The sequence below is a fragment of the Chlorocebus sabaeus genome, chromosome 4 (assembly GCF_047675955.1).
Source record: "Chlorocebus sabaeus isolate Y175 chromosome 4, mChlSab1.0.hap1, whole genome shotgun sequence".
Lineage (NCBI taxonomy): Eukaryota > Metazoa > Chordata > Mammalia > Primates > Cercopithecidae > Chlorocebus > Chlorocebus sabaeus.
The window spans coordinates 19,547,478-19,574,874 of record NC_132907.1 but is presented as its reverse complement, the minus strand read 5'-3'; the positions used below and the strand labels follow the sequence as shown (position 1 = coordinate 19,574,874).

Sequence of the window (27,397 nt, the reverse complement as noted above, 5' to 3'; positions counted from 1 at the left end):
ATTCCTTTGCATCAGTCTATCACAGTGTGGAGAATCTACTTCTGCTGATGGACTCCAGGGCTGTTTCCAGCTTTTGTCTGCTTTGAACATTCTTAGACAAGTTTTCTTGTGACTATATGCTTCTGTTTGCCTTGAGTAAACACTTAGGAGTGGGACTGTTGGGCTGTGTAGTAGGTGGATGGCTAATTTTAAAAGAAACTGGCAGGCCTTTTTTCCAAAGTGGTTGTACAATTTTATACTCCCTCCAACTATGTATGAGAGTTCCAGTTGTTCCATAGCCTTAACAAAACTTCTTTTTAATTTTAGACATTCGGGTGGGTGTGTAGATAAATAGGATTTTTAAATGATTATTTAAGAGACAAATGACCCTGAAATCATGCACAAATACACGCATACACACAAATACATAACTCGGAATTCATAGTGCTTTTTAGAACCAAGCAAAATCAGATGTTTGTAAACAAAGCATTTAGCACAAGGACAGCAAAATTTGTGGCAACTTATAATATTTTTAAGTAATTGAAGATTTGAAATTATTTCTCTCCCTGAGACAAGCGGTAAGCCTCCAAGGACTTGCTGAGGAATCCCAGCTTTGAGCTCTGGCAAAGAGTTTCACAGGCCAAGGACAGCAGTATTCACATTGCACAAACTGAGCACTAAAGCCTTCAGTTTCCCCAGTAACACACAAAATCAAACTTCCCAGTCACTGCTGCACATGAGAATATTCTACGTTTTAAGCTTTTACAAGAGGAGAAACATGCACCACACTACAGAGAGACTGGCATGGGACATTGATGCCATTGAATCCCTGTCCCTTAGCTTTGAGTTAGCCTGCACATGACAAAATCTTTTGATAAGAGATACTCACTTCCCCCCCAAATTTCAAGGAAAACTGTGTTTCAGAGAGATGTCCTGCACTAATGCAGGGGTGTTTCCTTGACCCCAGTTTAACAAGCCCGGACCTGGCACGTCCCTTCTGGGTCTTCACTGTAAAGAGCAGTGTGGCACAGCAAATGGTTTTAGAGCCAGAGGGACGCGTTTGAAATTGGCTCTGCGTACTACCTGTGTGGCTTGGGCAAGTTTCTTAACCTCTTAAACCTCAGCTTCCCTGCCTGTTCCAAGCAATGAGGATACCTCCCCTTGTGCAAGAGTGCCATCATCATTAGACTGCAGATGTCATGCTGCCAGCATGTGGGAAACACATAAGAGATGGTTGTGGAGCAAAGTTCATCCCCCTGGCTGCCTGCCAGAGAGAATGCCAAACCACAGACCCACTCATTCCATATCTATTCTCCCAATGAACTCAACTGAGTATTAAGAAGGAAATAATTTTAGAATAATTCCTACTGAGTTTAAATGACTGGTAAGTGTAGGGTCCACAAGAAAATTCTGGTTCTAGGAGAATTTTGTCATCCAAGTGAATCATTAGTTGTACAGTGGGGTATCTGGAAGAGGTACGTGGATAATCGGAGTCAGCTTCAGTGAAAACCCAACACTGCTGGGGTGTGACAGGGAAAGGTCTGCTGGCCCTGCTCTCGGCACAGAGCATCATTAAGTTGGTCCCAAAATAGGGTTCCTGACGGCAGATGCTGCCGCAGCCAGGAAGAGTCTCTGCTTATAAAGCAAGGAGTTATCTCCATGCTTGGTTGCTAGCCATAGGCATGCAGAGAGCCCAGTAGAGGCAGGTGAGCTAGTTTGTGTGTGTGTTGGAGGCGGGGGGCGGTGTTCAGCTCAAAGTGCCAAATGCCACATTATATGTGGAGAAGAACGGACCAGAGCCATCTCAGCAGATGGAATTGGTACCTGTCATCCCTGCTTCTTCCTGTACCTAGTGACTGGGGTACATTTCCATCCCGAAAGCAGGATGTGCATGCGCACCTACTGGCCTTGTGCTTTATCTGGCTCCACTCTAGACAGAACACAAAACCCATGTTGACATCGCAAGAGCGCCACGAGCCAATCAGCTGGCCTAAGGGGCAGATGATACGTGAGAAAGGGTTTTTTGTTGTGCTTTGTTTGTTTTTGTTTTGTTTTTAAATAACATAGGGAGCCATGGGACACAGCTTCTAAAGGAGAGATGCATCTTGATTCAGAAAGAAAAACTAAGCACTTAAAAATCACTTGTTTTTGTGTTAAAGCTATTTGAAAGAACAATTTGCAAGGCAAAAGTTTTATTCGTTTGGTATCACATAAAAAATTCACACCAAGCTCAGTAAGTGGCTGTATAGCAAATGGTCTTTATCCCTGAAGGAAAGCATGAAACAGTTCTTCACAGGAGAAATAAAAATGTCCCATAATTACGGGATAAATGAGTCACAGCCCTTAGTCACATTTCGACCAAGATATCACACAGGTTGGTCATGTAATTGTTTCTGTAATTATGTGGAATGGACTGAGCAGACGAGTTGGTAGAAAATCCTATTTTCACACTTCAGTTTTATGTGATTTTTCAGTGGTTCAGTCAAGCTGAAACCTTTTACCTGTATCTGTCATACATGGTGTTCTGCAGTGGGCAGGCCTATGCAGACCTACCCCGCAAAGTCCGAGGAAGCTGAGAGGCCAAAGAAAGAGACTGACAGCTCTAGTTTCTTAGAAAGGAACATTAATACGAACTTAAGAACAGAAGCCCTGTCTGTGTGTCTGGCGGCAGTGAGACAAGATGATGAATCCCTGCACCGTTACCCCCAGACCCAGGGCTTATATGCCATGCAGAAAGGGTGATTCTGAGGGATGTGTAGGACAATTGAAGTATGATAACATCACGGTCGTTTGACCTAATGGTCGTGTTTACAGTATGTATGTGCTTTTACCCAAGGAACAATAGATAATTTGGGAATCTTGGAGGCCTTCTCAGAACTGGGGTTAATCAGAAGACAACATGGCAGAATAGCATCCAAGATGGAGTTGCTTTGGCCTCCACACTCCAGCCTCCCAAAGCCAGCTCTTACAATCTCATGCAGTCTTCCTCTCCTGTGATGGTCTCTTAGCCTGTAGGGAGGGTGGCTGTAGCTTTAGTAGCAGTACATTGGCAATGGAAAACAGGTCCGTCCCAGTGGAATACCAACTGGGGAGGTTCACAGTCTGTTGGATCATCTCTAGTCTTAAGAATACCATGACTTCAGTTTTCTCAGAAGTAGTAAGACAATGAGAGATACTTAACATTAATAATTTGAATAGTAGAAATATAATGACAATTGAAAGAGAATTCGTGTGCCAGAACAACAACAACAAAAAAGGCTGTTAGCCAACTAAAAGCATCGTGAAGAAAATTAAAACTTGGTTCTTCTTTAGAGACTTGTTGTAGCCAGGAAATAATTCAGGTTTAGCCCAAATTGTAGGCAAATAATAAAAACTCAAGAACAGTATTTCAGGACCAGGTACGGTGGCTCATGCCTGTAATTCCAGCACTTTGGAGGCTGAGGAGAGCAGATTGCTTCAGCTCAGGAGTTGGAGACCAGCTTGACCAACATGGGTCTACGAAAAATACAAAAATTAGCTGGGTGTGGTGGCGCATGCCTGTAATCCCAGCTACTTGGGAGGCTGAGACCCGAGAATAGTTTGGATCTGGGAGGCAGAAGCTGCAGTGAGCCAAGTTTGCACCACTGCACTCCAGCCTGGACAACAGAATGAGACTGTCTCAAAAAAAAAAAAAAAAAAAAAGAAAAGAAAAATAGTGGTTAGGACTAGAATCTAAGTTTTTCTCTCTCTTCAGTTTCCCCATTTCTACCAAGGATAAATTATAGTACCTTGGTATTTCAGGAATAATGAAAAATAAAAAATAAAAAAATTCTAGGACCAATTTATTTGCTTTATTTGCAAAATAAATGTTAGTCTCACTGTACTTGACCTAATTATTTGCCTGAAGTGTAGCAAGAATAGTTATTGGCCATATAGGCTTCTTTTCAGTTGGCTTTGCTGGAACTTTATAAGGAATTTTGATTTGACATTTTAGAAGCCTTGAGACTAAGGATTCCCCATTAGACTATGCTTGTAATACCTATACATAGGTACTATACCTGTACAAATTCCTCTCTCCTTTAGTTCCCAAAATATCTTGGTTCCTGGGCCTGTCAGAAAGTGGTATTATTTACTTACCACAGGCCAGGAACCTTGTAAGGGAACCATTTAGATAACATACCAAGTTTGTCTTTCCAAAGGACTTTTTACCGGCTCTGTAAAGTCAGTGTCAATTCCTCAAAGCAGTCTGGTTATATCTGAAAATACGTGATTCTAGTCAAAGCCTTGGTGAAATAAGCAGTGTTTCCAATTGTGTCCTGTTACAAAACAAAACAGATTCTTACTAAATTTATGCAAATAACTACATTGCCATAAAATAAGAATACTCGTGAAGTTTCTGAATTCTGGAGAACTCAGGTAGAGGGAAGAAGTAAATTTTGCTCACAAAAGTATCCTTTACAATCAGAGTAGCAGTCTTCCAAACAGGACGTTGCCCGTTCATCATGGAACGGTCACCCACCAACCAAGCAGCTCTTAGTCAGATGAGGGCGCTGTTTGTCGGGCCCCGTAGAATCCAGCAGCTCCTCACACAGTTTCAGAGTCAGTCCTAGGGAAAAAAGAGGCTCTCTGCTCATGAGTATCTCCTCCTTGTACCCTCCAGGTAGCAAGATCCTATGTAAACCATTTCCATTTTATCATGGGACTCTTTTCGGGCACTGTAATCCCCATCAGAGTGTTTCTCTGGGATTACCCCCATACGCCCTAGTAAATGATTCACTAAGGGCTGTCGAGTGAAGAATTTATCCCTACAAGCACTGTGGCAGGCTACATTCTGTGGGCTCACACAGTCTTATTCCCATTTAGCATGTCCAATTAATATTGCTCAAAGGGCAGATTTGCATGCCTTCTCTTCTGTACTACTAGGTGGGAGAAATGTTTCAGCAGGCAGATGTAATATCCATTTTCATAAAACATTTAGGGAAAGGAGATTATAACCACTTTACATAAAGCCTATTTAAACATTTCAACTTTCATAATTCTATCAACCCTTACATTTTTATGTTCTGGTTCCAGGAACTTCTCTTTTTCACCCCTAGACCATTTTACTGTCTTGTCAAAAAGGCTCTGGGTTTGCAGCAGGGGATTGAGCCAAGGGACCTGGGCACTTTGGTCAGTGTGTCTTGATTGATTACCTCAACATTGCCCCAGGCAATTGTTGATCACCTTTCTCATTTTAATCTGCACCTTTTGATTTTTCAAAAAAGTATTGTCCAATCTAGGGTAAAAAGAGAAAACTGGTTTGGGTTCCTGTAATGTTGGGAGAAAAGCAGGGGCTTATTATGGTCCATCCAGCTTTTGGTTGTGTTATATTAAGAAGTTTGTTTGAACCTATCAATTTCAATTAATTCAATTTCCTTTTTTTTTTTTTTCTAAGAGATGGAGTCTCACCCTGTTGCCCAGGCTAGAGTGCAGTGGCGCCATCTAGGCTCACTGTAAGCTCCGCCTCCTGGGTCGATGCCATTCTCCTGCTTCAGCCTCCCAAGTAGCTGGGACTACAGGCACCCGCCACCACACCCGGCTAATTTTTGTATTTTTAATAGAGACGGGGTTTCATTGTGTTAGCCAGGGTGGTCTCCATCTCCTGACCTTGTGATCCACCTGCCTCGGCCTCCCAAAGTGCTGGGATTATAGGTGTGAGCCACCGTGCCCAGCCAATTCAATTTCTTAATAACCAAGATTTCCACCCTGCTGGGACAAATTCCATGACTCCCCCTTTCTTTTCTTAGTTTCACCCCTATCAATTTTTTTAAAATTTACCTTTTTTTAGTAACTTTTAAAATTTTCACCTCTCTAGGATAAGTCCTTTGACTCTCCTGTTTGCCATTCCCCATGCTCTTGTAATTAGCCTAATGTTTTTATTATTATCTGTAAGAACCATGAGGGGAAGTTGAGACAGCAAATTTGAGGCTTCCCGAACTTTTAATTTTGCATCAGTAATGAAGTGCGCATGCAAAAGTCCCTTCCACCCCCGCACCGCCTCACCAGACACACACGCTTAACCACAGCATTTACCATGACCTGGGTAGTGGGCACATTGATGGGGTGAATATCCCTGTCATAAAGCCAGTCCCACATGGCTTATAGACAAAGCATATCAGCTGCTTCATCTGGGGTACTCCACGTAGCATTGAGGCTGACCCCATTCTCAGGGTAAACAGATCTTACAGAGGCTTTTATCCAGTCCACCAGGCTGGCTGTTCCCTCAGGTATAATCTCCCATGTGTCTGGATCACATATAGCCATCTGTGATTGTTCAGTAGTGAGCTGGGGATCCTGCATCAACCCAAACACATTTTTCTACTCTGCAGCATTTAAAACCAAAGACACTGCTCAAATTAGTTACTGTCACAATTCAACAAAAGGTTTACCCAGGGAGCTGATGATACCTATCTACAAAAGGGAACAATTCCTTCACACAGTACCCTCTGGTTTCAGCAGTTACTTGGTTTTGCCCTTCCCCCACGTTGACTACCTTCTTGGCAACCACAGGTCTCAGAGGTACTTTCTGTTGCCCTGTCATTATTTTCCCCTTGTAGATAGCTTTGAGGCTGATGGACCCACATTTGAGCTTGGTCCAGCCTCAAGGCCCAATCTGGCACTCTTATTTTAGCTTTTATAGAAAATAACCAAGGGACTGAATATTTCACTTTTCCTTATTGGTTTGCATTTATTTATGTATCCAGTGAACCAACTCCTTAGGAGTTGGCTCTGAGTTCCACTGGTAACTCTTACCTTTTAGTAACTGAGCACAGCACAGCTACAGCTCCATGCCATAGGTGACCACACGGCCACCCAGGAATCAATCAGAAGTTCCTCATTCTCTATCCTTTTATCCTTTCCCTTTCTATCCATCTAGTTTTATCTGTATCATTTTTCCTTCATTGTAAAACAACCTTTAAATAGCCTCTAAACTATCCAGTTACTCTTCCTTTATGCAAAAACTTCATCTTCATGTTTTTAATAAACTTCTCTACCAAAACACATCTTTCTTTATTCACTTTGATATAGAATTGTTTCTCTTATATCTAGTAGTTTTAATTACATATATTAACTACTGCTTTAACTCTTAGTAACCCTAATTTCCATGTAAAAACCTAGGATTACTTAATTTAATATAACAGACTTTAAGATTTCAAATTACTGAAAAGAACTTTGAAACTAGTTTTACTTGAAAGATTACTAAAGTTAGGTGAACTAAAAGGTATGTGAGTCGGTTTCTATATTTCTGATAATAACTTTTTTTTTTTTTTTTTGAGACACAGTCTCGCTCTGTTACCCAGGCTGGAGTGCAGTGGCACGATCTCAGCTCACTGTAACCTCCGCCTCCTGGGTTCAAGCAATTCTCCTGTCTCAGCCTCCTGAGTAGCTGGGACTACAGGCGCACACCACCCTGCCTGGCTAATTTTTGTATTTTTAGTTGAGATGGGGTTTCACCGTATTGGTTAGGCTGGTCTCAAACTCCTGACCTCAGGTGATCCACCTGCCTCGGCCTCCCAAAGTGCTGGGATTACAGGCGTGAGCCACTGAGCTCAGCCAGAACTTACTTTTTCTTTAAGCCAAATTAGAGCTCTGTCATATATTTTGGTAATGATCTATCACATACACAACACACTAAATATATATAGACATACACACAAACAGAAGCAGATCTTAGTGATTTACAAGATTCTTCATTTGCCAGTTCTCAAATAGCTCTCTCCCACCTTTACACAACCCACCCAAAGACATGACTCAGATGAAACAAGGTAGAGAAGATTTACATCTCAAAGGCCCAGAACTTAGACCTAAATAGCATTATCTGAAAACAAGATTGCCAGGAAAAGTGTCTTCTCTTCAACTTAGCTTGTTTCTTATATTACTGACTTCAGGGTGCCAGTATATTCTTATATTACTGGCTTTAAGGAATAGGGCCAAGAAAGCATGGAAGTTTTGGGGCCTAAACCACACTTTTTTTTATCTAAACATGTCAAGAAACGAGTAGCCCTTGGAGTAATAACCACTTGCTGTAAACAACTGCTGTCAGCCACCTCTAACGATATAGCTGTTGCCCGTGACTGTTAGCCATTACAGACAAGGTCAGCAACTCTCACAGTACAGAGTAATCTCTGTACCCCACCCCCCACCTCCCCACACACTAACCAGAGATCAGATAACACAATGCAAAAGAGTGCAGTTTTAGACCTGAGTAGAATCTGTCTGCTTACTACTCTTGGGTTTCATGAGGAAAAAGAGATTCTTCCCCAAAAGAGGCGTCTTTGATGCTGTCTGTTTTCCCCAAGGGATCCCAGGCTGTTGGAAATTCCTTTTTTTAGATCCCTCGTGTGGCAGGAGGAAGGAGGAACAGACAGAAGTAAATGGAGAAACAGAATTCGGTAGACTCAGAAGTTTTACAAAGTACACAGGCCTTAATACATATGTATACATATGCAGCCCAAATTTCAGTTTTAACTAAGTTTACTTTTAACTGTAGGGCCCTTTAAAAAAAAACTTTTTCCTAATTATAATTCCTACTGAAGCTTTTACTTTTTTTTTTTTTTGACACGGAGTCTCGCTTTGTTGCCTAGGCTGGAGTGCGATGGCACGATCTCCGCTCACTGCAACCTCTGCCTCCCAGGTTCAAGCGATTCTCCTGCCTCAGCCTCCTGAGTAGCTGGGACTACAGGCACCCGCCAGCACGCCTGGCTAACTTTTTAAGTTTTTTGTAGAGATGGGGTTTCACCATGTTGACCAGGCTGGTCTCGAACTCCTGACCTGAAGTGATCCACCTGCCTCAGCCTCCCAAAGTGCTGGGATTACAGGAGTGAGCCACTGCGCCTGGCCGGCTGTTTTAGTTTTGCGTCTGCTGCCGGCTGGATCCCGCTGAGAGGCAGTCATCTTACCGCATTGGCTGCCCGCCGCCCTTCCAGACCACAGTGTGATGGATGGCGCGCAGTTAAACCCACTGGCATTTGGGGTCATCCCCACACTCACAGGGTAGTCCACAATCATCTGAAATGTGAGCCACAGCAGTCCACATAAAGGTGGATGCCCACCACAAGATTTCCTCCATTTCTTGGTCTCTCAGCTCCTGGCCTGGCTTACCACACATGTCAGGGTGGGCAGGCCTGTGCACACCTACCCCAAAGTCCGAGGAAGCTGAGAGGCCAAAGAAAGAGGCTAATGAATCCCATTCCTCGGAAAGAAACATCTAATAGGAACTTATGAACAGAAGCCACGTCTGTGCATTGGGTGGTGGCAAGGCAAGATAATGGATCCCTGTTCCATTACCCACAGACCCAGCACTTACATACCAGAGGAAAGGAGTGTGTAGGACACTTGTAGGGAAAGCCAAGAATGCTATGTGAATCTGCCTAAGGGCAGGATTTATGGTCAAGGTTGTTCTGATGTAAGGGCAGGATTTACGGTAAGTACATGCTCTTCTTACACAAGGAACAGTAGATAAAATAGTAATCTTGGAGGCCATCCCGGAACTGGGGTTAATCGGAAGTCAACATGGCGGATTAGCATCCAACATGGAGTTGCTTTGGCCTCCACAGACAGGATTTCTGGCTGTTACAGTTGATGTTGCAAGCCATATTAATCTGCCTCTGCAGATGCCCTACATGCTCATCTGTCTTATTTTTCAAGTTAACCTACCCCATTCATTGAGTGGCTACAAAGATGTAATGGTCTGAGCACTGGAAAGTAGGTGGATTTAGCAGTGAAGCAGCATGATTATAAGTTTGATAAAACTAAATGTGCCCCACTAACAGTGTTGGGGTCAGTTATAAAACAAGAAATGCAGGATCCCAAAGGAAGCACATTTATTATTTCTAGTGTTAATGACTTCATTTTGTCATTTGACAGACATTTATTGAGCATTAGTACAAAATCATTAACAACAAAAAAAAATTGGTAATGAGAAAGAACTAGGTGCAAAACTGCATCTAAAGTTCAGATCTCATCCTGAGAAAACATTTTGTAAATTGACTGTCTATAATGAGCATTTGAAGAGCTTTGCAGGAAATGTTTTTAACTCCTAGGCTTAAATTCAGATTACTTCTGGAGCACAGAAAAATTTTATAACATATCTGAAACAAACAGGTTATATGTTAGCCTTATAAAAAAACAAAATTTAATTATATCTTTTATCTTTCTGCGTTTCTGTAGGCTTTCTGTGCTCATTTCAAAATGAGACAGTAGCTGACTGGAAAAGTAGATGTCCTGTGTAGAGAGTATATGCCTTGGGTACCTTCCTGCTCTCAGGCTCATCCGTTCTATAAGTGTCTGAAAGTAACAGAGCCTTTGGAGTAGTACCACTCGGTGTATGTCTTTCATCTGTTCATATTATATGTGCAGCTTCTTGCTTTCTTCAAGTCTTCAGAGCTTTTTAACTAAATTGTTTGATGAGAAATATAGCAAATGGCATATTTAAAATCTTTCTCTTGTTTTACCAAACTTTTGAACGACTTTAGATTCACAAGATTCATCGTGATTCAGGAGACAATTCTCAGACAGGTGAGAATACTTCAATTGAACTCTAACATACTTAGGAAGCAGTTGTGGGTTCAAATGTATAAATTTCTCTGAAGAAGTCTTAAGTTGACATCTGCCACCCCAGAATGTAGAGTGCCAAAATCCACATGCTCACATCACAAGGTTGGCAAGCCAAAAGAAAAGCAGATATCCCTTAAAATTTCCTTGAATCTTCCTTTATGGCAACCGTATCTACTGAATGCCCTCCCCATCTTGTTTTTCTTTTCTTGGCTAGATACCATGTAGGACACATAAACCCAAGAGAGTGGGCCAAAAGTCTAGGGGAGACACTGGTTGAATATGACACAGGTGACAATGTGGTGGTTGCTCAACCATGTCCAGTCTCCCTTTTCTTTGCAATAATTGGTGACTGTATAGTTGGAAAATGTCACTAGGTCCTGGCCTGGGAGGCAGAAGCTCCAAGTTCCTATTCAGTTTCCTACTCTCTCATTTCGTATGCTGGGCAAGACTCTGTTTGGTTCTTGGCTTCCTCCTTAAAAAAGAGGAGCTGGACCTGATGGCTTCTACAAGTGGAAAGGTCTGGAATTCTCTGATCGTTAGAGGAAAAAAAAAATCAGTCTGCTACCAAGAATTTAAGATTTTTGTTCCTGCAAGAATTGCAACATTCTTTGCCCTGTTGGTGGCTTTCCTAGCCACTAATGCGTAACGCCAGACCCTAGGCTAAGTGTTTAGTCTCTCTTCTTGATGAGGTGGATCACATCTAGCATACTTAGAAAGATTTCATGTGTTCTTTCTAAGTTTCAATTTTTGTCATTGTAAAATGAATTAACAAAAGCCCATCTCATTGTTAATGAGGATTAAAGAAGGAAATGTATAATGCTTAGCAGTAACTGGCATTTAACTGGTACCTTCCTTCCCCCTTTCTGAAACCTTTCTAGACATGACCAGTCTGGAATAACATAATGACACTTCACACACCGGTGCATTTTCTCTCTCTCCCTCACTCACACACATACATTTTAGTTTATTTCTTGTAACACTTGAGCGGGGGTATTATTTTAACTAACTTGGGAGCTTCTGGGTGCCAGAAACTGTTCTAAGCATTTTCGTGTCCTTTGCAGTGCCCAGCATTGCCTCGTACATCATAGACCCTCTGTAAATACCCAGCAAACACTGGTAAATTGAAACCATTCCATCTTGGAAGTACAGTTTCCACCATTTATTCCCTTTGATCTTGGGCTACCTACAAAATCTCTCCATGCTTAAATTTCTTATCAGTAAAATGGGAATAGCCCTATGTAGTTTTGAGAATTGTTGTAATTATTGGATGAGATAATTATTTAAAGTACATAGCACAATGCCTGGCACAAAGTAGGCACTCAGTAAGTGGAGCTGTTTTTTGTCCTTTTTTTTTTTTCAACTGATGGCACAGTATTCCTTTTTGCCACAGAGTACAGCTATTTAAATGTCCTTTATCCTTTCTCTGGCTTAAGTTTCTAATTCATATAAATATCTGTTGGAAGAATGACCAATGAATTCTTTAATTATGTGGCCTTACTTTAACCTTTATTGAAGAATAATTTCTCCAAACTTTTAATCACTTCTATTGCTGTAGACTCTCTTAATTTTAACTGAGATAAAATCAGGAAGAATAAACATCATCCATCTTTGAATAATTTCTAATGAACAACTTAGAATTCAACCAGCCAGCCTGGGCCATAGCCTTGAAACTAACCTCTCTACTTTTAGTTTTGTTTAGAAACTACATTTTGAGGAATTTTTGGTTCTTGAATCTTGAATTTCATCTTAAATCTTTAAATTAGATTTAATTTATTACTTGGAAAACAAATAAATGCTAGGACTGTACATGATTATGAAGTCCCTGAATAGGCTAAACCAAGTGTCTCACAAGTGAGCAGTATTAGTTTCTCAGGGTTTCAGAAATGCCATGATCCCAACAATATCATTTAAAGTACTATTATTTATAGATAACTGTAAAAATATATATATTGAAACTTATATGCAAGGATAGGTAAATTACTAAGATATAATTTGGAAGATAAAAATTAGGAAAAGAGATCGTATAATAAGTATTTTAAGTTAGATTATTTAAGGTAAGGCGCTATAGCTATGGTGTTCAGATTAACTTTATAATAGTTCCACCTTCACTTCATGTTGTATAAAAATAATTCAGTTTTAATTTTTGATTTAATAATTTTTTTAGTTGAATCAGGTTTTTAGGACACCAAAATAAATGGTTAACAAGGTGATCTAGAAGAGTGTCTAAGACATTATAAAGTGAAAACAGCAAGTAGTGGAACAATGTAACATGATCACGTGTCTAAAGACATATATGCAAATGAACAGATGTAATTAATAGCCCCCAGGTACTACATGCTTACTATGTGGCAGACACTGCTCTAAATGCTAGGCATATATTAACTCACTTATTTCTCAAAACAGCCTATAAATGAGATGCTATCATTACCCCCACTTTATAGACGTGGATAATGAGACCCAGAGAAGTAACATTCCCAAGATTACACAGCTACTGAGTGGCACAGTAGAAATTTGAATCTTGGCGATTTGGCTCTGGAGCTGGTTTCCTTAACTACTAGGTTTCTTGCACCTCGTGTCACTAGGCAATTCTTAAAGAGGAATTATTGCATCTTTTTTTTCTTCTTGGAATAGGATCATTTTATTGGCATCTGAGAAGTGCATTCTTAGACCTGCTGAAATTTGCATGTCTGCCTCCTCTCTTAGCCTAGCGAGGAGTAATCCTGTGTTATGGTTAAATTTCTCTACTCGCTTATGAGTTACTCTCACAAGAAGCAAATGCACTGAAAATGTGTTTCTGAAGCCAACACTGCTGCCTTGTCATTTTTTATATCTCAGCGCTCACTGGTGGCATATGCTTTTTGTTAGTTTTTGCATTAACATGACCGTGCATTTTCGGTGTTAAATTCACGTCTGCAAAGACTTAGGCCAAAATTATTTAAATGTTTGCCTGCCCCCACCGCCCTGGAAGATAGGGACAAGGGTGAGAGTTGAGTTGTTGAAATTTTGGGGAAATCTGAAACTGTTTTCTTCCTTTCCTGTGATCAGCAGTATGCATCATTTGATGAAATCCATCCTTAAAGAGAATCTAGAAGACCATCTAGGGGTCTGACTTTTCAGAGGTGCCCAAAGTGGTCTGAATTAATTTCTTATTTTAAATCTCTATAGGTTTCATTAGTATTATATTTCCTCAAATATCCCCATTTAACAGCCTTCCCTATCCAGTTGAATATATTGTCTTTCAAGTAAAGATTTAAAGTACTATTATTTATAATTTTAAAAATATATATTGAAACTTATATGCAATGATAGGAAAATTACTAAGGTGGAATTTGGAAGATAAAAATTAGGAAAGGAGATAGTATAATAAATATTTTAAGTTAGATTATTTAAGATAAGGTGCTATAGCTATGGTGTTCAGATTATAATAGTTCCACCTTTACTAGTTCAATAGTTCCCTCAAGACTGTCCCTCAAGTTTTAATGTTTATTTTCTTAAATTGTTGTTTTTTTGTTTTTTTTTTTTTTTTTGAGACAGAGTTTCACTCTTGTTGCCTAGGCTGGAGTGCAATGGCACAATCTTGGCTCACGGCAACCTCCGCCTCCCAGGTTCAAGCGTTTCTCCTGCCTCAGCCTCCCGAGTAACTGGGATTACAGGCATGTACCACCACGCCTGGCTAATTTTTGTTTGTTTTTTTGAGACAGTCTCGCTCTGTTGTCCAGGCTGGAGTGCAGTGGCATGATCTTGGCTCATTGCATGCAACCCCTCCACCTCCTGGGTTCAAGCGAGTCTGCTGCCTCAGCCCCATGAGTAGCTGGGATTACAGGCATGCTCAACCATGCCTGGCTAATTTTTGTATTTTTAGTAGAGATGGAGTTTCACCATGTTGGTCAGGCTGGTCTCCTGAACTCCTGACCTTGTGATCTGCCCGCCTCAGCCTCCCAAAGTGCTGGGATTATAGGTGTGAGCCACTGTGCTCAGCCTAATTTTATGTATTTTTTTTTTTTTTTTTTTTTAGTAGAGACAGGGTTTCTCCATGTTGGTCAGGCTGGTCTCAACCTCAGGTGATCTGCCCGCCCGCCTTGGCCTCCCAAAGTGCTGGGATTACAGGCGTGAGCCACCACACCCAGCCTAATGTTTATTTTCAAAATTACATTCATGGAACTAAATAACCCTTGATACTAAGCTATATTACTATGATGTAACATGGCACCATTTAAAAAAACCATCATTTAACTAATATGACTATAATTTTTGTGTCTTTCATGATTTGAAAAGAAAGTGGTTATTTCTTAAAATTATTTTATAGTGCTTAAAAAGTAACCTTGTTTTCTTTAGAGAATAAAGAAAAAACATATTTGAATCTCTTCTGTGAATACACGGAAAACTAATCACCTTCCCTTTCTAATCTGAAATCCTTAGAGCCTCATTCATTCAGATATAAGAACAGGAGGAAAGAGTCCATTGACGTGAAATCGATATCATCTCGAGGCAGTGATGGTAAGACATTTTTCAGATTCCTCTGACCTTTTTAAAATGTAGAAAATGATGGAAGAATATATTAAAAAATTCATCAGTGTATAAACTCCAAAGAGTAAGAGTTCAACACCACCGACTTCTTTTTCAATAAGCTGAAAGATTTTAGGGTTTTTAATTATTTTAATTATTTTAAAAAATCTTATGCTGTAGTCTTGGTCCTCTCTTTGGAGGGACTCCATGCTTGTTCCTTGATGGCTTGAAGCATGTTGAGCCATAACCACCCAGGCGACTCAGAGTTTTAGTAGCTGAACACGGTCACTCTTGGGTGCTAGAGGCAGAGAGGCAGCCAGTCCTGGCTTCCCAACTGCCAACACAAACCTAGTTTTCAGTGTACCAGCTATATGCACTCAATTCGTAATAAAATGTCACAGAGAAATTGTGAGGCAGAATTTAGCAAAAATGTTTCTGTCCTGCAAAGCAGGATTAAGCAAAACATTTTTTGAGTTCCATCAGCCAGGCCTAAGTAAACTATTGGATTTGCAGGGAGATGGAAAAGTCAAAGATTATTCTGACATTTCATTGCTCAGTGTCTGGGAAATTTTAAGTCTTATTTACAGAAATGGGAACGTCTCCAGGTTTTGCTAGGTTGGGGGTTAAGGAGAAGATGATGAATCTTATTTTAATGGAGACGGCTAGGAAGCTGACCTGCAACCCTGGTACTCGGGGCTATAGATGTGGACTCGGCAGTCCTAGTGGTGACAGGTGAAGCCAGGGGCAGAAGAACATCTCTAAGGGGTGTGTGTTCATGTGCATGTAGTGAAAGGACAGAGGGTCTAAGCCTGAGCCTGAAGGCACAGTCTCAGCCAAGGGGTGGGCAGTGGAAATAGGGCCAGTGAAGAGGACAGAAGAGCTGGGGGTGACCATGTGAGTGCAGTGTCACATGAACCAAGAACAAGAGGGGACTGAGAAAGGAAGTGGCCAGCAGTGTTAGATGCTATGGATATCAGAGCTAGAGAGCAGACAACAGACTAGTACATTTCACTCACTCATTTGGTTTTTATTTGGCAAATGGGAGGACAGGTTCTGGGGTGTGAGGAGGGGATGGTTAGTGCCTGTGATAGAAGAGAGATGAGGCTGGTAACTTAAGAGAGTCAACAGAAAGGACAAGGGAGGGACCTTCCAGTCCTTCAGTACACAGTGGGAAGACTGAGTATTAAAGTGGCTGACATAGGCCAGGTACAGTGGATCATGCCTGTAATCCCAGCACTTTGTGAGGCTGAGGCAGGCCGATCACCTGAGATCGGGAGTTCGAGACCAGCCTGATCAACATGGTGAAACCCCATCTCTACTAAAAATACAAAATTAGCTGGGTTTGATGATGCATGTCTGTAATCCCAGCTACTCAGGAGGCTGAGGCATGGGATTCGGTTGAACCCGGGAGGTGGAGGTTGTGGTGAGCTAGATCCTGCCTCCAGCCTGGGCAACAACAGTGAAACTCCGTCTCAAAAAAAAAAAAAAAAAGGGGGGGCTGACATAGCAAGGACCAAAGATGCTAGAGACAAGGTGATAATTCACAGGGCACGTGAGGGATGGAAACCAATAATATAAAGAGAATATGAATCGAGAGATTTTCGATGGATTGAGTGGATAGATAGAATCTTTTAGACTGAGAGGATAGGGGTTGAGGGAATTTGAACTGGACTCACTGGTTTTGGAGCCGACCTTGAAGGGGACTATCGTCGCTCCAGTGTGGGCACAGTGGAGGCTGAAGAGCATGCAAGTCTGCAATGGCTGCTACACCAGCAGCAGGGGGGACCCCAGAGTGGCTGAGCAGGAGGCAGGCTCTGATGTGGGCTGGGTTCAGTGATCCCATCCATGAAATGGGACTCTACCCCTCCTGCCTGCCTCAGAGAGGGTGGTAGGAAGATCTGATGAGAACAGTGCTTTTCAAGTCAAGCTTGTACCCTTGGCATCTTAAACCAAGTATGAACATTACCTATTCAGAAAAATAGAAGTTTTTAAAAAAATTAAAGTTTCTGTGGATTTGAACTAGAACTTCCATGGGTTTCTGGGAGTTAAGAGCCTGAAGGCATGGGCAGTGGAGTGACTGGCCCTAATTCTGACTGAGAATGGGCTCAATCCTCCGCCCTGACCCTGAACATGAACTGTCTCCCCTCCCAAGCTGGCTGCACGGTCATCTGGTTACACGGCCAGCGGCTTAGGACTGAAAGTCGTGGAACTGCAAAAGTTGGGTTTGGGTGGCCTGGGGGAAAGTGAGCCCTGTGGGGGTCATTAGGCTGTTGGAATGAGGCCTTTTTGGTCCCCATCAACCTTCTCTGAAATTCCCCTTCTGGACTTGGGCTCACCAAGCCCTCCTGCCTCCAAAGTTCCAGGCCAGGTCGCCTTTCCAGACTCAGGCAAGTAGAGGCTGGGCTGTCAGCCTTGGCAGAAGAGATGGGTGAATTCATGGCTTTTTAGGTGGGAGGGTGGTCCTGTGAGAAGTGGGCCCTGGTCCATGAAGGGACTCCTTTGCTGCACTTAGCCACACTGAGCCACCAGAACTGGACAGCTTTCTTGCCTTCTCTCCAGCACCAAGCCTGCAGAATCGTCGCTATCCGTCCATGGCGAGGATCCACTCCATGACCATCGAGGCTCCCATCACAAAGGTGAGTGGCAGCTGCTGCCCGCACTCTGCATTCAGGGGCCCTCACACAGGGCTGTGCTCTGAAAATATATCGCACTGACATCATGGAGCTCAGTCTAGTGGAAGAAGCAAATAACAGGCAAATAAACGCATAACAAAAGTCACAATCAGGGCCGTGAAGGAAAACAACTGGATTCTGTGAGAGAAAATTAGAGCAGGGCCCTTAAGTAGGTTGGATGAGATGGGTGGTCAGGGAAACTCTCAATCATGTTTGAAGCAAGACTTGAAGCATATAGTGTTACTCAGGAGAAGAAGGAAGAGAAGAAGACTCCAGGTAGCAGGAACAGCAAGGGAAAAAGCATTGCGATGGGCAAAGAGGGATTGGAACATTTAAGGAGGTGAAAGAAAGGTGGAGTGGCCGGAGCTTGGTAAGCAGGTGAGAGAGGAGGAAGATGTAGGTTGTACAGGGCTCATTCTGGACCACAGGGACATGGTTAGGAGTTTATATCTTAGTTTATGTGCACTGGAAACCACTGAAGAGTTTCAGGTGTGGGGTGGGCGATGTGACCAGATATCTGTTGAAAAGAACACCCAGCTATTGTGCAGAGAATGGATTGGAGGTGGCAAGAGAACAGGTCAGTTAGGGGGCTATTCTAGAAGTAGCTGAGCTAGAATTATAGCAGTGGAGGTGGAGAGAAATGATCAATAAATATTTTGGGGTAGACCAGTAGGACTTGGTGATGAATTATATTACCAGGGGTGGGAGAGGAATGAGGAAAAGTATGTCAGGCCCGGCCTCCCAGGTTTTTGGTGTGAACATGAGGTAGAGAGAAGTGCTTTCTATTGCAGTGTAGAAACCACAGAAGGTGAACAGCTTTTGTCTTTGGTTTGTGTGTGTGTGTGTGTTTATGTGCTTTCTGTGGGGAGAGGGGAACAAGACCATAGTTAAGTGTCAGACCTGTGAGATATTCCAGTAGGTATGTCAGGTAGGGAATTGAACATACAAGCCTGGAGGTCAAAGGAAGTTGAGGGCTGGGAGGTATATCGAAAGTCCCTGGCTATGGATCGTAGGTGTCCAAAGTCATGAAACCAAAATATCATTTCTGGAAGTGAGAGAGTGAGAGAAGGACCCAGAACAGATCTCTGAGCAACCCCAACCTGTAGAGGAGGGCCGGGTAGGCGAATCCGCAAGGGAGCCTGAGGAAGCCCAGTCACTGAGGTAGGAGAACATTCATCAGGAGCCTGCGGGGTGAAAAGCATGCTTCAGGAAGAAGGGTGGTGCCGTGAAAGCACTGGTCATTTTGAATAAGTGATGGTTACCCACTGATTTCTTTTGGATTCTGGGCATACATACGACTTTTGGGAAGTAGAACCTATTGTCCTCAGATGTATTCTTTCTTCACTCCCTTAGGTTATAAATATAATCAATGCAGCCCAAGAAAACAGCCCAGTCACAGTAGCGGAAGCCTTGGACAGAGTTCTAGAGATTTTACGGACCACAGAACTGTACTCCCCTCAGCTGGGTACCAAAGATGAAGATCCCCACACCAGTGATCTTGTTGGAGGCCTGATGACTGTGAGTGATGAGGCAAAACCTGAAAAGCAAGAGAGGTATCCGGGGCCCCTAGAGTGCAGCTGATGTGGAAACTGTTACCTATGGTTGCAGAAGTACCTGCTGTATAGACTAACATTGGCATAACCAGAAGCAACTGCATCGGAATTTATGTATTACATGTGTAGTGGTATTTGAGTGACTGTTGCATTTGTCTTTCCACAAGGCTGACCTACCACAGCCATGGGGACAGTGTTTCAGAATTCCTGTGACTGCAGGGAGTCAGTGGGCAACTGGTGGAGGGCTCAGTGTATGAGATGGGGCTTTGCAGGCTCTTGATTACTCCTGCTTTCCCTTGATCTGGTATAGTACTGGATCTCATTTCCATGGACCTCAGACTCCTCATGTAATGAAAGGGTTTATAGTTAGACTAGAGCATTTAATCTTAACTATAGGATCCTTTATTTAAATAAAAGTTTGTATAGAAGTTCCATTTATAAGGTAAAAGCAGAATGGGGCTGTTCTGGCTCAGGGAGGGGAAGGGAAGAAGGAACCTCTCATTGCCACATTCCAAAAAGCACAATTTACACCACCAAGAGTAGCTGATTTCTAGGGACTCATCCTATGAACTGTTTGGCTTTCATAATCATCTATCAGCAAGTAAAGGAAAAAAATTCAAATTATTTATTTGAGTTCCCCATCAGAAGCTGGAATTCTTTAGAAAAAAAGTCCAGAGGTCATGTATGAGTTTGACTCTGAAGGTTTCTGTCCATCCCTGCCACCAAATGCTGAATGTTGACTGACTTTCCCCTCCATTCTCCACCTGGAACTTGAGGGCCTCCTTGTTTCTTTCTTGCCCCTGGGCTGGCCTGTTAACTCCATCTAATGCAGTGCAGAACTCAGCTTCTAGGCAGCACCGGCAAGGGCTCTGCAAGAAGGTGGTCACCACAGAGCTGCAGTGGGAAGGCTCTAGTTCTGGGAGCAAGCCATGTTCCCTCCCTCCCCTGCTGCTGATGCAGGAAAGGCAAGTCCTCAAACTGGGGCCCAGCCGGGAGGGTTCTTGGCTTCACCGAGGAAATATATCAAGGGCAAGCCGGTGGTGTTAAACAGCAACTCTGTTAAAGCAGCAGTTGTACAGCAGCGGCAGAGGGACTGCTCCGTGCACAGCGGGGCTACCCCATGGGCAGTGTGTCCCTGGTAGCAGCTCAGAGGCAGTGCTGCCCTCATCTTTATATGCACTTTTAATTACATGCAAATGAAGGGGCAGTTTTGGCAGATATTTCTAGAATGAGGGTGATAACTTCTGGGTTGTTGCCCCGGAAAGGGGTGGAAACGTCTAGGTGTTGCCATTGTAAGCTGTAGTGGCATGCTGGTGGGCATAGCTTATGGGGAGGTACTTCTGCCCTGGACCTGTTTTACCTAGTCCTCAATTTGGCCCCATGTCCAAGTCCCTCCTCCTACATCACTGCCATACCATCCTGAATTTCCTCTCCAGAGGATGCTGTGAGGAACCAGTGCATGATTCCACCTCAATTTTATGTGGTTTTGGGGAAGTGGAATGAGAGAACAGCAAGGAAAACCAAGAATCTCTTGCCATACACACCTTAGAGGCAGGACAGTTGTGGCTGTTGTTACCTCCGTATTTACTCAGCTCTTGGCCTAAAGATCCAAGTTGTAACTTCAGGGGAGTCCTTCGTTAATTAATACTACTTTAAACCTTAGCACACATCATCTGGGAATGACAAATAAGCATTTCTAAATGACTTTTACGCAAAGATCTAGATAATTTAGGTACTCAGAGATCGAAGGCAGAGGGAAGGAAACTGAGATTCAGGAACACTTGGGGACTAGTTCTAGAGCCAGGACATGGCCAAGCATTTGAATTTATCCACTCTCTTAATGCTGCACTCCAAGGACCTCAAGCCCAGAAACTCTTCTTTAAAAGGCAAGCAGCAATGCTCATGTTTTAAAACATAAAATACAGTTGGGGAAAAATTAGTTGGGATGTTAGTCAAAAAATAGCTCAATTTTTTTAAAACTTTATATTCGAAGGTAATCCCCTAAATATGGCTGATGGCTTCAACTCCTCAAAATGTAAGTCTGAAAACACAAGTAACACAGTCCCTCTGAGGGTGAGGCAATCCTGTCAAGATCTGAAGCAAGGACTGTCACAGTCACATCCTGACGCAGCCATATCCACTCTATCCCAGGTCTCCACTTTCTGGGGCTAATAGTTACAGAAGGGAGAGTATCGTCTGTCTTATAACTGTTCTGATTTAATTTTGAGCTTTGCTTCAACTTAGACTTCAGGATTGGTTGGGTTATTCAGGATTCAAATCTCTTTCACTAATAAAAAAAAGAAAGAGAGAAAATGATAATGGATATAAGCATACTTCTAACAGGATCTTCCTTTATTCCAGGATGGCTTGAGAAGGCTATCAGGAAATGAGTATGTGTTTACTAAGAGTAAGTTTTCATCTATCTACTTGTTACTGTAACCTGTCGCCAGCCTGTGCTGTCCCTGCTGTTGTGATTATTGTTCTGGGAGGTGTTACTTCCAGCTAGTCCCATTTGAGTTTAAGCATCAATATGGTCTACCTTTAAAATTAGTTTCCTAATTAAAATTACTTCTCTGAGCACAGTTAGAGTAAGAATTGCAAATCTCTATACATTTAAACAGGGTTAAAGTGAATTATTTTTCTATTTGAGGTTCTTGAAGTTCAATAACAGAAAAATCAGGTATAAGACTTTTTTTCTAGTAGTAACCATGAAGATGATGACAGACAGCCGGGCGCTCAAGATTCCACAATTAACCAGCCTCCCCCATCCCATCTGTTTGCTCAGATGTGCACCAGAGCCACAGTCACCTTGCAATGCCAATAACCATCAATGATGTTCCCCCTTGTATCTCTCAATTACTTGATAATGAGGAGAGTTGGGACTTCAACATCTTTGAATTGGAAGCCGTTACGCATAAAAGGTATGTGACGACTCTGGCTGAAGGCAGAGCAGGATTGATGGCCACATTCAAACTCTCACATTTGGAAACTTTGAGGGAGATATGTTTTTGCCGTGAGAGACCTCATGGGTTCTGGCTCTCATGCCGTGTTAGAGTAGTGTTGAACGAGTAGAGAGACTGTAACCCTTGAGTGACCCCCTTTGTGGAGAGTATTAGTAAGATGTGGGATCCACCTGAGTATCCACAGGTCCCTCCTTTGTGCTAGTGAGCCAAGAGTTCTAAGAATCTTCAGTCTCAAAATTGTTGAAGCTCTACCCTACAGAATGGAATTGAGAGCACTATAGATTTTTTTTTTTTCATGATCCATCCTGTAGGCAGAAGAAAGATTAGATAACTAAAAGTTCTTTTTCTGTACTAGGAGAAGGCTGTTTCTTCTCAGGGGTGTTGGTCTGTAGGATATGAATGATTCTCACCTGTAATGTAAATAAGTAACAGGACTCTAAATGATAGGACTTGGGACCATCCAAGCTGTTCCTTTCGTCCTTAGGCTTAGTCACTTCCTTAGGGAGCAGAAATAAAGTGCAAGGTTAATGTGGAAGTGGAAGTGGAAGTGGAAATGGAGAGGGACTGCCAGGCTCCTTTCTTGCTTGTCAGAGCCACTGAGGGGCCGATGGTTTAGAGATCATCCAGAAATAATTTGGATGTACTACAATGAAGCATCTAGTTCCAAAGAGGTGGCTGGTGAGGAGGAGAGATCCCACCTCCTAATTTTTAGAGGAGATGCTTTTAAACCCCTGTGTGTGTGTGAAGCTATCATCAGAAGAAAAATGCTTCCATCCCCCACTATCATCAAAGAAAACAGTTTCTGGGCCAGTGAATACAATGAGCCCGGGTGGGTTTTCCTATTTTTCAGGCCACTGGTTTACCTGGGCTTAAAGGTCTTCTCTCGGTTTGGAGTATGTGAATTTTTAAACTGTTCTGAAACCACTCTTCGGGCCTGGTTCCAAGTGATCGAAGCCAACTACCACTCTTCCAATGCCTACCACAACTCCACCCATGCTGCCGACGTCCTGCACGCCACCGCTTTCTTCCTTGGAAAGGAAAGAGTAAAGGTAGGATTTTGATACCATGACCTAGTTACCTGCCTGGATTGGAGATCCAAGAACTTAATCTTAGTAAATACATTAAGCAAACAGCTATTTTGCAACCAAGTTGACAGCTTTTAAAAAAAAAGTTTTTTGTTAACAAATTGACCAGTCACTTTGGTGTTGTAAAGACACGGACCTTTCTGCTAGCCTTCCCCTCCTCCAAATACTGAAAATAATAATTTATATCACCACAGAGACTCCTTTATATGCATGGCAGATAATGAACCCATTTTCCAAACGTTAGCTAGGAGCTGTGTTACTGGGTTGCAGGACAGAACTTAATTATTACAGCAAATGGTTACTAGATCTATAGGTTAAATTTTAGTATCAGGATTTGGCCACTGGTAGATTACAATCCAGATATTAATAGCCATTCCACATTCTACACTGATTTACATACATTTGTGTTTGTGTTTCGTGTAGGTGCGAATGTGCCTATCTGTATATTAATGACTTCTGCATAATTCTGAATGAGTTCCATATCCCCTGGTCTTAGAGTTCAGTACTGTCATGTACCACCGCTGACTTGCAGGGCAGTCCTAGGAACCCCTGCCCTTTACATAAGGGCAGCCCTATTTAAAGCCGGCAAGCAATCCCCATCTCTCCTTCTCCCCAGCTACCCCCACTTGCACACCGAAGCTTATACATTCTTTTGCTACAATAGAACTAAAACTTAAAGTTTAGATACCCCTGGGAGAAGTGCCATACAGGGATTGAAATTCACGCCAATCTGTAAATGCCTGACGTTAGATCATTTTCTTAGAACAAGTGTTGATGAAGGATTAATATCCTAGGTATTTAGGAGCTATAGTGAGACAGGTAGAAGCAGAAATGGCATGAAAACAGGAAGAGGGGTGTGGGTAAGGTTTTCTTCTCAGTTTTGCCAGCAGCATCCTGATATTTATTCAGTTTCATCAGCAAGAAAACAATGTGGCCCAAGAATGATGCTTTTGAAGAATTTTGTCTTCTACTTTTAAAAACTAATAGTGATATCAACCTATGTTTCTATAACACTTTTCTTTGAGGAGTGAAAACACCCTGGATTCCTGGTTCATGCTCCTCTTTTTTGGGGGGGTGGGGGGATGAAGTCTTGCACTGTTGCCCAGGCTGGAGTGCAGTGGCGTGATCTCAGCTCACTGCGAACTCCACCTCCTGGGTTCCAGCAGTTCTCCTGCCTCAGCCTCCTGAATAGCTGGGACTACAGGCGTGCGCCACCACGCCCAATTTTTTTTTTTTTTTTGTATTTTTAGTAGAGGTGGGGTTTCACCATGTTGGCCAGGATGGTCTCCATCTCCTGACCTCGTGATCCACCCACCTTGGCCTCCCAAAGTGCTGGGATTACAGGCATGAGCCACCATGCCCGGCCCATGCTCCTCTCTTTTATACCACATGATATTTCACAGCTGAAGCCACATGCTACCAGGTGAGAACAGCACCCAACTCATTAATGCCAAGAGCAAGGTGATCAATAGCCTCTGCAGTCTTGAGTTAGAGGTGAACCTCACTCAAGCAGAACCACTCTAGGAAAACGTTGATGAAATCTTTGATAAATTAGGGAATGCTTAGTAGCTTGATCATATCTTACTATCCTCTTCCAAAATATGTTTCTTTAAATTGTGAGTTCTGCTAGTATATTTGGAGCCTGATTAGATTTCTCAAATGACAGCAATAGAAACAAGTTTAAGATTGGACAGAATATGTTTACAATTCAGAAAACATTTTCTCATGCTGGCAGCCCCTGCCAGAGAATCAGAAAACTTAGAGCTGCTAGGAACCTTGGAAAACTGAGCTGGAAGGGGCTTCTGTGCTCAGAGCTTTGGTTACCTGCCTGTGATCACTGGTGGGTCCATCATGAGGTGCTTCCAGAAAGATTTTTTCCTGAGGTCTCTTCTACCAGATCTGCTGGCACTGACAAAGAGGGTCAGGAAGTATTTTCTCACCTCTCTTGTGTCATCTGTCACCCCTAATTTCTTTGTGATAAGCTAAATTTTTTTTCTTTTTTTTTTTTTTTTTGAGACGGAGTCTTGCTCTGTCGCCCAGGCTGGAGTGCAGTGGCCAGATCTCGGCTCACTGCAAGCTCCGCCTCCCGGGTTCAAGCAATTCTCCTGCCTCAGCTTCCCGAGTAGCTGGGAGTACAGGCATGCACCACCACGCCTGGCTAATTTTTGTATGTTTAGTAGAGATGGGGTTTCACCATATTGGTCAGGCTCATCTCGAACTCCTGACCTCAGATAATCCACCAGCCTCAGCCTCCCAAACTGCTGGGATTACAGGTGTGAGCCACTGTGCCCGGCCAGGCTAAAATTCTTAATTCTATGACAAAGCATGCCCAACCCAGCTGTAAAGCTAGCATGCCCAGAGCCAACACTCCCTTCAATTGGTGACAGACCCCATCCTCTCCCCACGTTACCCAATTCCAGGGAACTATTGCAAGTGGAGAGGCCAGGATAGCAAGCATTCCTTTATTAGTATCTGGGCATACATGAATATTTATCCTGAATATTCGAAAAGCAGATCTAGAATGAAACACTTCTGGCCAACTTTCCTCAGTGTGATCCAAATCTACTCCTACTGGTTAAGGAAGGAAAAAACCATGCAGAGGTAACTGCACCTCCACGGGACTGGAATTTCGCCAGTTGCGGGTTTGGTGGGGTTTTCTTCCACGGATAGCTCCTCCCTGACATACAGCCTTGCTTCTCTCGTCGCCTAGTGAGCTGGCCTGTCTTCCTTCCCTACCTCCCAGCCATTTCTGGTCTGACAAGGCCTTGTTGGTGCCCACCTAAACTGCAGGACCGATTATTGGTATCTTTGTAAAAGTCACTGAGGGCATGGTTTAAATCAGTGTTAGCTGGAAGGAAAGGCATGTTTCATCTAGTGCTATGTATGTTTTCTACCCCAGTTACTTGAATCTCTTTCATTGAAGAATTAAAAAATAAACAGGCCTGAGACTCCAAGCAGGATTGAACATACCACAGGGGCACTAGCTAGAGGCCCAGAGTTTGGGCCCTGTGGGTTCTCACTGCTTAGGTACAGTCAGTGAAGGCAGAGCCCAGGTTGGGGCTGTCCTGGGTCCTGAGCTTGGAGATCGCTGAACCTGCCTGCAGGTGACCGTGGCCTCTCTTGACCAGCAGTGAAATGGGCCAAATCATGCTTGCTTGCCCTGAGCACTGCAGAATCAATCTCTGAGAAGAGCTGAAAAGAGTAACTTCTGCTGTCCCTACTCAGGAAGCCTAGTTGTGTTGATTGGGGTCACCCCAGGGTTGCTCACCAGCTCCATGGGGTCAGCGTCAGGAATGGCAATGGCTCCCTTCTGGTGGAGACAGAGCTTTTGGGGAAACCTGCTAAACCAATACAAACATGTGCAGCCCCTTGGCCATCAGGGTGCCGTTGCAGGACAGGGCTGAGCTACAGGTTCACCTTCCTCACCTGAGCAGCCGTTCATCCTCCTGCAAGCCTAGGAGAGCAAATTTTGGGAATACCAAAAAAGGATGACCCACCCCACCCCCCGTATCCTGGGGACCACTTTCCCTCTCACTCACTGTCCCTTTAACCGCAATGATGTTGCTTACATTTCCTGAACAGACCTTTTTTCATTTGACTTCAGGAGCTTCATGCAGGCTGTTCTTTCTGCCTGGAATTCCCCTCTTGTTGCTTGTTGCCTGGACAATTCCTACCTCTCCTTCAGACTCAGCAGACCCACCCTCGAGACTCATGTTATCCGATATGTAGCCATCAGTCTCACATGGCTGCGAAATAAAATTTAAAATGCAGTTCCTTGGTTGCATTGGCTACCTTTCAAGTGTCCAGTAGCTGCATGTGACTAGGAGTTACTCTATTGGATAGCACAAATAGAACACATTTCTGTCATCGCAAAACATACATTGGACAATGCTGCCCTAAACTAGACCAGGCCCCATGGTTATACTCCCAAAGCATCTGTACTTTCTTTCTTAGCACATCTCACAGCAAGTTACTTCTGTTTGTGTTTTAAAATGTATTTGTCTCTCTCCCTCTACATTACAAACTTCCTTGTGCAGGCTGTGCCAGTGTAAATCATTGCTGCA

The 27,397-nt window shown here is 43.0% G+C and overlaps 1 protein-coding gene across 10 annotated transcripts in view; it reads left to right on the top strand.

The window, feature by feature from the left end:
• PDE8B (phosphodiesterase 8B) overlaps positions 1-27,397 on the top strand; it is a 255,777-nt gene that overhangs the window by 217,525 nt on the left and 10,855 nt on the right. For all 10 annotated transcript variants that reach the window (XM_037982121.2, XM_037982123.2, XM_037982122.2 and 7 more), the window contains 7 exons: positions 10,473-10,515; positions 14,974-15,051; positions 17,620-17,696; positions 19,086-19,250; positions 21,647-21,692; positions 22,071-22,206; positions 23,099-23,297. In XM_037982121.2, the coding sequence (XP_037838049.1) occupies positions 10,473-10,515; positions 14,974-15,051; positions 17,620-17,696; positions 19,086-19,250; positions 21,647-21,692; positions 22,071-22,206; positions 23,099-23,297 (744 nt within the window). The remainder of the gene's footprint in view (positions 1-10,472; positions 10,516-14,973; positions 15,052-17,619; positions 17,697-19,085; positions 19,251-21,646; positions 21,693-22,070; positions 22,207-23,098; positions 23,298-27,397) is intronic.